We start from the raw sequence: 10985 nt of genomic DNA, 5'->3' as shown, positions 1-10985 counted from the left end.
CTTGTGAATAACATAATGATAGATTTAGACAGGTTATGAGCTATATGACTTTGAAAATAATAGAATTAGCCTGCTTAATTTTTCCCAGAAGGAACTTCAGTCACAGTATAACGTTCTAGTAATAGGACTACATAGAATTATACCAATAATACAGCTAAGCACCAAAATATTAAAATTGAATCTGTAAATTATATTTATGAAAAGTGAATTGATTGCTGTGATTAATTTTTCTCTAGTATCATTAGAGCTTCTTAAAATATCAGTATTATTGTATTCAAACGAATAATAGGCCTCGATCTCTGTTATTATAGGGACAGTTATGAGAAATGGTACACTAATTAGCGTGAAGTTATAAACCCCTCCCTATGCACCCACTCCGCGCGATCATTGGCTAATCCAGGGAGCTGTCAGAAATGCAGAGCACGCCCCTAACTCTAACGCCAAGAATATAAGTTTGTTCGTTCCACAGCATCAGCAAGAGTTAGCAGGGTGCATTAGGATAGAGATTGGGGAAAGATAACCACATTCCTACACTAAAATCTAACCGTCGTTTTAAGGATACTTGTACTTTTTGCCCAAAGTTTCTGGTAACCTCGAACGTTTGTGACAAATACAGAGCCAGGAGAATAATTGTTACAAAGTTGGTCTTGGAATTTGACAGTGAGATAGAGATGGAGTTGTCGGATATTTCGTTCCCTATCACCTCCACTGATGACTTTTATGATGACCCCTGCTTCAACACCAGCGACATGCATTTTTTCGAAGACATGGACCCCCGGCTAGTCCATGTGGGTCTCCTCAAGCCGGACGACCACCATCACAACGAAGACGAGCACATCAGGGCCCCAAGTGGGCACCACCAAGCCGGTAGGTGCCTCCTCTGGGCATGCAAAGCCTGCAAGAGGAAAACCACCAACACTGACCGGAGGAAGGCTGCTACCATGCGGGAGAGGAGGAGACTGGGCAAGGTCAACGACGCCTTCGAGAACCTGAAGAGATGCACGTCGAACAACCCCAACCAGAGGCTTCCAAAGGTGGAGATCCTGAGAAATGCCATCAGCTACATCGAGTCTCTGCAGTCTCTGCTCAGGGGCCAGGACGGCGAAAACTACTACCCCTTGCTGGAGCACTACAATGGGGACTCTGACGCATCCAGCCCACGGTCCAACTGCTCAGATGGAATGGTGAGTTGGTGCATGTTGACCTCAGTGTCTATGGGCATGTCCACAAAATTTCGGTCGTTTTTTATTACATAAAACATATATTTTCAGGTCTATATAAATACATTTAGTAGGTCTATTCCATTTTATTTGTATATATTATTTTATACATAGGTTTATAGTTTGAGATATTGATTTATAGGTCTATGGTTTGACATATCATTCCAAAAGTTGACAGAACACAACATGTGTTATTGTATTGCTCGAATTCTTAGATTTCATATTTTTTTCTCCAGATGGACTATAATGCCCGGACGTGCACGTCCGCAAGACGAAGCAGCTATGACAGCTCTTATTTCACCGAGACTCCAAATGGTAAGTTATTATTTTAGTGTTATATTATTGTGACTTGTTATAGGCCCAGACTTTTATTATACGGTTTTAAAAGTACGTTTTCTTCAGCAGCTCTTCTTCAGTAGCCCAATGCTCAAGACTCAAGACAGACATTATTTGACATTTAGACAATGTTACTAGTTTATATTTTCTCTGATGTTTTCTTGACCTTTGTTGCAGCTGATGCCAGAAGCAACAAGAACGCTGTCATCTCCAGTTTGGATTGTCTTTCCAGCATCGTGGAGAGAATCTCAACAGACAAGTCCGCGTGCACTATGTTATCAGTTCAGGAGGGTAGCCCCTGCTCTCCCCAAGAGGGATCTATCCTGAGCGAGACAGGAGCAACCGTGCCGTCACCGACCAAGTGCCCACAGCCCTCCCATGACCCGGTCTACCAAGTGCTATGAAAATGAATCGATTCATGTAAATGAGGAAAACAACAAAAGGACAGGGTTGCAGAATGTTGCTGTAGTAGAAGGATAGGATGGCAAAGTTGCCATCCTTAATAGAAAGGTTTAAATTCTTGGCATCCCATGGTCACGTTTTATAAGATATAATTTACCGATTTATTTATGTAAGTGTAATCGTATATGAAATATTTGACCACTTTCTTCCCCTTGCCATTTGTATTGTTTATGACAATAGAGGACCATTTTTGTATAGGCCTATGTGTAAATAAGAGTTGATTAGTTTTTTTTTTAAAGGAACGAAAAAAGGTTTTTAATGTATTTAATTTTGCCTGTTTATATTCAGGGGCGCTTGGTTTGTTTGTTGTGAGACATTTTTAACTTTATATTTATACATCTTAAAATTTGTGAAAGTCGTTCGATGTTATTATAAATAAATGACTATGACTATTTATACAAAACATGATTCATCATTTCCTCTATTGCTTTGCCAAGATAACTGAATGTGTTTTGCCTGGCATATTTAACCCGAGGAACAAAGAATATAATGCAATATTGACATTCTAAAATATCTTCAAAATCCTGAAGCATATTATACTGTATTAAGCATATTATATTATAATATTAGGCCTATTGTAAATTGGGCTATTTTTCGCGACTTATACTGGATCCACATAATGTACAAAATATATTAAAATGTTCACATCCATTTGATTACAAAATAAAACAAAATATAGGACGCAATAGTATATGATCAGATATAAATTATTTTTATACTTAGTCCATGTCATAGGCCTATCATATGTAACGTTTCAACGCATGAACTATGATGGGAAGATTATAGTTTCTAAAATATTAATGTTTCTCCCAAACAGAAGACAACTGCATTGGTACCAATATATTTGTTGATGTATCAAATTACATTTCCCTGTAGGCCTATATATTAAGTAACACCTAACTTTACAAGACCCACACTACTCCTTTCCACAACAGCAGCAATTACAATTTCCAAGGGTACATCATGAGGTTGGAGTAAGATCTTTCAGATACAAAGGCCCAACTGACTGGAACAATTTACCTATAGAAATCAGGGTATTACAATCACACAGTGAATTTAACTAATAAAACATCAGCATGTGAAGATATTTGTAAATATGTATATATTATAGGTACTTCGTTTTTTTTAGTTGTATTAGTAGATGTAGCAGTAGTTGTAAAAACATATTTTTTATCCTGTTAATGTACGTTTTTTATAATTATAATTATAATTATTTCATTGTTATTATTTATTGTAATGTTTTATTCGGGCACTATTGAAAACGAGAATGGTGCATCTCAAGAGATTTAATACTGCAAAATGTCAAATAAATAAATACAATTATAGGCTTTGGCCTAAATTAAACACATATAATGACCCAAATTACCCACAGATAAGACATACACAGTTGCCATAAAATAATCTGTCTAAAACATTATTTTATATAATAGAGAGGTAATTTAAGGGATTTTAGGCCTATCAACTCAGGGCCAAATACTTCCTAGTGTGCGTGCAACTCCAACTGTTGCATAAATCATGCATCGATGTCAAATGGAGATTTACCCAGAAATCCATGTTATGCGCGCATGTTTCATACAAAACAAATGTTGTTTAGCAGTAACACATCATTTGAAATTATCACGAAGGTTTCCTCTTTTGCAATTCACAAAAATACATAGACAGACAGTATAGGCCTAGTCTGTAGGCTACAAAACTGTTTTATGCTCTCCATTCTATTATGACATTTACATATCTGTATTCGTGAATGAATTTCTAAAAGAAAACCCTACTCATATTTATATTAAATATGCACGCAGCGAATAAAAGTAATTTACATTTATTTAAAATAAACCAAGAAAACTCGTTTTAATGATATCCCTAAAAAACGATTTTAACACATGCATGTTGTTCCGTGTCTGACATTTAACTATACAAATATAAATAGGTCTACAAAGCACAAACAACATTGGGCCCGATAAGGTCTATATTTTAAAGATTATAGCCAATAAGGATACATATAATTTGATGGAAAAGTATTATGAGCTGTGTTAACATAGTTGTTTTTGTTATTTCTTGTATTGTTCAAAAGTGAACGACAGTAAACATCTTGAACAGAAGTGAAAGGGAAAATAAGTCTGTGTTTTTTGGCTGACGAGTGTGCATAGTGAGTTGCTTGCCTCATGGGTCTAGAGGCCTACCCATACTATTATTAGTAGTAATTATATTTCCATGAGTAGGCCTACAGTCAGGGCAGACAATAACATTTGAACAGAGAGAGCAGCAGCGTCATCACGAGTTCACATTGTGTACTGCAGTGCAGAAGCCCGGAGCAATTTTCAACTAGGCCAACAAGGCTACAGGGATGTTGCAAGATTGTCCATTTAAACCTTCTCTAAGGAAACTACACTCTAAAATTAAAAGGTTCCTGGAATATCCTTTAGGGGTTCTTCAAATTGAAACTGTGGGGGAACCCCTATAAGTTCTTCAAATAACCATTTTTAATGGATCCTCGAAGAACCTTTTGAAGAACCTTTTGGGTTCTCCCCTATTATTAGTATTAATATGCATAACAATAACACAATATTTTAGTTGTCAGTGTTTATTATGATTTTAGTGGCAGAGCAGAATAAAAAAGTCAAAATATGAGGTAAACTCCCAGCAGAGCCCCAAGTCCAATGGGTATGTCCTCTGGCGTGTTGATGTTAATGTGTTGATGTTTTCCGTATCCATAGCCAGAATGATTTTGCAGTGCATGGTGATCGAACAGGTTTCCTGTTATATACATCAGAGGTGTAGGGCGGGTGAAGTCTGTGAATCCAAAAAATAGTAATTATACCGATGATTAACAAAACATGCACACAACAGTTAATGTGTTGATGTGTTGATACCTTGGTTTTTGTGGTAAATGTGAATGAAAAAAACTGTTTTGATAATGTTTTTCATGCACATACCTTGTCCATAATGTAGAGGCCTATGGGATTTTCATTGAAGAGGTAAGGGAGGAGGATGGTACATGTGATCTGCATAACGTACCAATATCAATTGGCATACCTTTGTCTGTATACCTGCAGACATAGACACAAAAGTGAGCAGTTCAGTCATCTGCACCCAATACAGCTAGCCTTCAACATATTCTTATAGCCAACATATTCTTGCCTCTTTGTTGAGTGATATCCATTGAATTGTGTCCATTTTCTGTTTTAGAAGATTTGCACAAACATGAAAAGGTAGACGGTATCATTATAAAACAATATCAATTTAGATCATATAAGGGACAAACCTTACTTGAAATTGAGGAGATCTTTACATTTTTCAGTTAAGTGCCTGCACATGCTGTCCTTTCAAATTCAAATCCAAATGTTTCAGTTGGGCAGTTAGGTTCTTGCAAGAACCCCCACCAACTAAGGAGGTTCCTTGATGAACCCCACCTCCTATGGGGTTCTTGGAAGAACCTTTTGGGGGCAATTTTCAGTGCCAAGAACCCTAAGGTTCTTCGAAGAACTTTGAGGATCTTAGAAGAACCCTTGTTGGACCCCTAATCTTTAGAGTGTAGGCCCATAGCACTCTCAGTTGTATAACAATAGACCAGTAGGCAACTCACTATGGCGGGCTGGCGGCACAATCTAATGGTGTCGCGCTCTTCTGAGAGAGGAACAGTTGGCTGGCTGTAACCAATTATTTATATATTAACTAGATGACTTATTCTTCATTCTTCTTCATGATTGGCTGATCCCTCCTGATGACTTGGTTGGACATGACTCCTACACCAGGAGGGATCTGCCAATTAAGTTGGAAGTCCCACCCAGTTGACTACATTAAAATGGTGGAAGCCCTCAATGGCGCTGTCCATGATAATACGACCTTTTGGCCACTACACTAGAGCCCTCTATCACTCCCTATGGTTGAAGCCACCATGCCTCCGTCTTGGCACTCCCCCACCATTGTACAACATATTTAGGAAGAAATGCATTTATTAATGTCTACATTCGTTTTTGCCACATGTATTGTACTACAGACAACTTAATGCATTCTTTTAAATGATATTAGGTGAGCTAAACATAAAAATTAAACATTTAAAAAAGTAACAAATGTTGTTCCTTAAAGTAAATTTTTTTTAAATTACTAATGTTACTGTCCCCACTACAACAACAACAAAAATACTTAAAACATTTAATTATGTCCTTGAAATATTTAATTGAAATACTGTAGAATTCCATTCATTCATATGGAGGAATGCTCCTACTGGGGAGAGCCAATATGGCGACCGGTGCTTCAAAGCCTCTCAATGGCAGTGGTGTAAAGTACTTAAGTAAAATTACTTTAAAGTACTACTTAAGTAGTTTTTTTTGGGTATCTTTACTTTTCTTTAATATTTATATTTTTGACTACTTTTGCTTTTACTTCACTACATTCCTAAAGAAAATAATGTACTTTTTACTGGATACATTTTCCCTGACACCCAAAAGTTCTCATTACATTTTGAATGCTTAGCAGGACAGGAAAATGGTCCAATTCACACACTTATCAAGAGAACAACCCTGGTCATCCCTACTGCCTCTGATCTGGCGGACTCACTAAACACAAATGCTTCCTTTGTAAATTATGTCTGAGTGTTGAAGTGTGCTTGATATAAGGAATTCGAAATTATTTATACTTTTACTTTTAATACTGAAGTATATTTTAGCAATTACATTTACTTTTGATACTTAAGTATATTTTAAACCAAATACCTTAGCATTTTACTAAAGTATTATTTTACTGGGTGACTTTCACTTTTACTTCAGTCATTTTCTATTGAGGTATCTTTACTTTTACTTAAGAATAACAATTGGATAATTTTTCCATCACTGCTCAATGACAATAAATAGTAGCATCAGCAATGCAGGGTTTAAACCATTGGCTGTAACCTCATCCCCAGGCTAATTGAGGTCTTTGCTGTCTGAGCCGAGCGCCTTCGACTTGCAGCGGTGATTAGGCACTTGTAGTTGTGTGGAGTAAAAATGAACTACCTAAAAGGTCTGTAATTAAATACAAATTGTGTTAAAAGCTCGGTTTGTAAGCTAGGCTACACAGAATGCATCACAATGTCGCCCAAACCACAGGGATAGGTTCCTGGGCCTAGGCAAGGGGTTCCCAAACTTTTTCGGCCCACGACCTCATTTTGATATCTGAAAATTCTCGCAACCCCAACCATGTGAAAAAAAATATGACGCCTAATTAACAGCCAATGTTCACTTTTTTATTTGGGGCTATGGCAGTCAATTGAAAAACATTCTAACATTTTCCTGGGTGACTTTCCCTTTTACTTGAGTAATTTCCTATTAAATTATCTTTACTTTTATTCAAGTATGACAATTGAGTACTTTTTCCACCACTTCAACTGGGACCTCGGAAAAAGACAAGGTCAAATCATGATGTCAGGGATCTTCAGGTCGGAAAGTCAGACCTCTAGAAAGAGGCTGTAGTTCAGGAGTTGGAATTCCGAGTTGGATGACCGTTCAAAACGATTTTTCCCATTCGGAGCTTTTTTTTTTTTTGGAGTTCCCAGTTGTCGTGAACGCACTAAAGTCGAAAGTTGGAGATTTGCGAGCTCCCAGTTCCGAGTTCCCAGTTGTTTTGAACGCGGCATTAATGCTCAGACGAAAATGGCAGGGTATTCCTTTGAACCACAACGCCTCAGTAGTGACAAGTAGGCTCGATCAGCTGTTCGATTTCACTTACCGGCATGTCAACTGAGCCAGGACCACAGTCAAACGGATTGGGAAGTAGGGCCCAAAGTGCTCTTTCAAGCGTTGGAGGTGAGCAGTCGTCACTCGTGTGCGGACACTTACTGATGCTGTTTTCTGTTAGAAATATGTACAGCCGAGGGAAGAGGGCATGGGTCGATTTTGAAAGACTCTTTCCAATAATAATGATTTCCTCTGAATCCACTGATTCCGTCACTCACTCATCTGTAGAATGTTTTTGTATTTCCCGTGTATGCTTGCGTTCAGTTCGTTCCGTTTCCCAAATATGTCAATTACAGAGACACATTTTCTTTTTATTACACAGAAAGTCAACCAAGTCTGTTTAATGTTTTTTTTTTTTTTTTTTTTACATCCATTGTGAATGACAACAGTTCCTCTCTCAACGCGAATAATCTTTCCAACACTCCCCCTCGATAACCACCAAGCCTCGGTGTGAAATATAACTTTGTCATGCTTGGATCCTATATTCTCCACATAGCTCTGATCCCATATTTTCCACATAGTTTTGTGAACAGACGTGAGCGCAGTGGATGGGGTTTGATGTCGTTTACAATCGAAGTTACCTGCTGCAGTATATCTCAGAGTTCTGTGCTCAGCTCTTTTGCCGCCAGTTGCTCTCAGTGTATCATACAATGCGTCCATATGGCAGAAGGGGACACATTCATAACTTTAGTGCAGAGGCCTGCCCGCCGTCCGCAATAGATATAGCCACGCAGCACACTGAACATCCCTGTGCCGTTTCATGCGTGGGAATCGTGAGACAGAACCATTTGTCTTCGTAAATAGCGTCCCTCTTAATGTATAGCCAACGTGGTCTCAGAGCATTTCGTATTATTCTGTACGTAAATCCTAGCACCTCCATATAGTAAGATATGTTAAGTTTTGGTATGGTTAAATAAGACAGATGGTTACTTAAGTCAAAAACGAAAGCAGAGTAGATGGGTTGGAGTATAACACTAATGTCTTGGAACCCAAATGTTGCGAGTTTGAATCTCATCATGGACAACTTCTGCTTTTGACCTAATTAGCTACTTTTCAACTACTTACTAATTTTTAGCTACTTTGCAACTATGTAGCATGTTAGCTAACCCTTCCCCTAACCTTAACCCTTTTAGCTAACCCTTCCCCTAACCCTAACCCTAACCCTTTAACCTAACTCCTAAACTTAACCCTAATCTTAACCCTAACATTAGCGAGCTAGCAAACATTAGCCACCTAGCTAGAATTCATAATATATAATACGTTTTGAAAAATCTTAACATATTGCACATATTGCAAATTAGTAACATATTGTACGTTTTGCAAATTTGTAACATATAACACGTTTTGCACATTTGTAACATATAACACGTTTTGCAAATTTGTAACATATAATATAAATTGTAATTCGTAACATATCATACACATTTGGTGATTGACATCCACAAATTAATACAGACCATAAAAAGCATAACATATCATACTAAATGGAGTGTCTCATACAGAAAAATACATAAGGTCATAGTATCAACAAAATATCTGTTGACAAGCAAATGTTTGCTAAGGTTATGGTTAGGGTTAGGTTTAGAATAAGGGTAAGGGTTAAAGTTAGGTTATAGGGCTAGGGTTAGGGTTAAGTTTAGGGTTAGGATAAAGGTTAGGGTTAGGGTTAGGGCTAGAGTTAGGGATAATATATAGTTAGTTGAAATGTTACTGATAGTCTGTAGATTGTCAATCTGTAGATGCTCTACAGACTATCCAAATAAATTGTTACCAAGATTTTATTTATTTAAATTCTTACAAAAATAACAACAGTTGGGAGTATTAGGCCTAATGATATCGTAAGCGATTTTACATTACTTTCCACAAGGCAATTTGTTTATAATCATAATAATAGGCCTTTAATTTGTCACATTCACCACTGAAATTGACAAAATTTGACTGCCAAGATGTTTTATGTATAAAAGCGCAGTGCAGTAAAAAAATAAGAAGATATTTCCACACTATGAGATCGAAATAATACATAACAGAAAATTATGATAATGCCCTTTTTGTGTAAAGTGAAAAACTCACCAGGAGCAGGCATGCGGAGAAAGCAGAGCGAGGCTGGTGGAAATGACGGAACAGGCAGAGCAGCGACTGTATGCTAGCAGGATAGTCCATATCTCCAATCATCTTTGCTCATAGCGATGTTGTGTTTCCATAAGTGGATGAATTGGTCTAATTTAGCATGCAAATGAGCTCGTAAAAGTGAATAATGACAACATATGTATTGTTTTGTGTGACTACAGCGCCAGCAATAAAACGCAAAAATAGAGACACATTCTAATTGAGCAAGGTGTCAAAGCGGACAACCCGCCCACCCCTGGCTTCGGTTGGGTCATTATAATTCAAAACAATGCCTTCTAAAATAAATCACACATGCCTCACACGCTCACTTTTGGTGAGTTTAGGCCATAAGAGCTGTTTGAAAAAAAAGATCCTGAAATTTCAGCCTGTTCACATCATGACATCACAATGTGATTGGATTACAATAGACCGATGACATCTGGGTAAGGGTGTGTGCTCTAGACCAGCCAATCAGGGCTGTTTATGTACATAAATATCTTCAAATTTGTTTCCTAATGCCCACATGATCAGACTAAGCATTTCAAGGGCCAAAGGAGGCTTAGGGAAATAAATGATACAAAATATGTTTTGGAGTTATTTTAATTAAATAAACACACATAGTGATTGATTAGACATACAGTGATGATTTAAAAAGAAAATTACAAAGACTGCATGTGGCTTAAAAAAATTATGCGATTCTGCAAATGGTGGTCCTCGAGATTTTGATAGTGATTTGGTTGTCCCCCGCAACTGAAAAGGTTGGGAACCGCTGTGCTACGCTACTGTAGTGAACAACTTACGTTACTGACTGTTACATACCAGAAAATGGTTTGCTACTTTCAATCTAGGCTCAATCTAATTCAATCTAATTGTGATGTCAATTCAAATGCTTACATTTTTCCTCAAAATGGTACAGAACACCTCATTTGGATGACTCTGATTTTCAGTGTTTATGATGGGATGCGATGTGATGTTGAAGAAACCTTAATTATAATGCAATATTTATTCTGCTCTAACATAGGCATAAATCATTCGACAAGCTAATCTTGGTCTACTTTTGCAAACACAACAACATTCTGCTTCTTATTATGTGGATGTAATTATTTATATGAACAAATGACTTTAAAATTACACATCTTTTTTTTAAATTGAG

At 37.3% G+C, this 10985-nt stretch overlaps 1 protein-coding gene across 1 annotated transcript; it reads left to right on the top strand.

Moving 5' to 3' along the window:
* The first annotated feature begins 480 nt into the window (after window positions 1-480).
* On the top strand, window positions 481-2412 carry LOC121531300 (myoblast determination protein 1 homolog 2). The gene is made up of 3 exons (XM_041836539.2): window positions 481-1184; window positions 1457-1535; window positions 1734-2412. The coding sequence occupies exons 1-3, from the start codon at window positions 672-674 to the stop codon at window positions 1958-1960; spliced, it is 819 nt and encodes a 272-aa protein (XP_041692473.1). The 5' UTR covers window positions 481-671; the 3' UTR covers window positions 1961-2412.
* Window positions 2413-10985: the final 8573 nt, after the last annotated feature.

This window comes from Coregonus clupeaformis, chromosome 19 (assembly GCF_020615455.1).
Source record: "Coregonus clupeaformis isolate EN_2021a chromosome 19, ASM2061545v1, whole genome shotgun sequence".
In the NCBI taxonomy this organism is placed as follows: domain Eukaryota; kingdom Metazoa; phylum Chordata; class Actinopteri; order Salmoniformes; family Salmonidae; genus Coregonus; species Coregonus clupeaformis.
Note: the sequence above shows the minus strand (reverse complement) of the source record. Positions and strands in the feature narration are given on the sequence as shown.

Excerpts from the sequence above, each read along its gene's own strand:
- LOC121531300 (XM_041836539.2), top strand. The coding sequence starts at position 672 with ATGGAGTTGTCGGATATTTCGTTCCCTATCACCTCCACTGATGACTTT. Across the intron at positions 1,185-1,456 it reads CCAACTGCTCAGATGGAATG|ATGGACTATAATGCCCGGAC; the intron begins GTGAGTTGGTGC and ends TTTTTTCTCCAG. Across the intron at positions 1,536-1,733 it reads TTTCACCGAGACTCCAAATG|CTGATGCCAGAAGCAACAAG; the intron begins GTAAGTTATTAT and ends CCTTTGTTGCAG.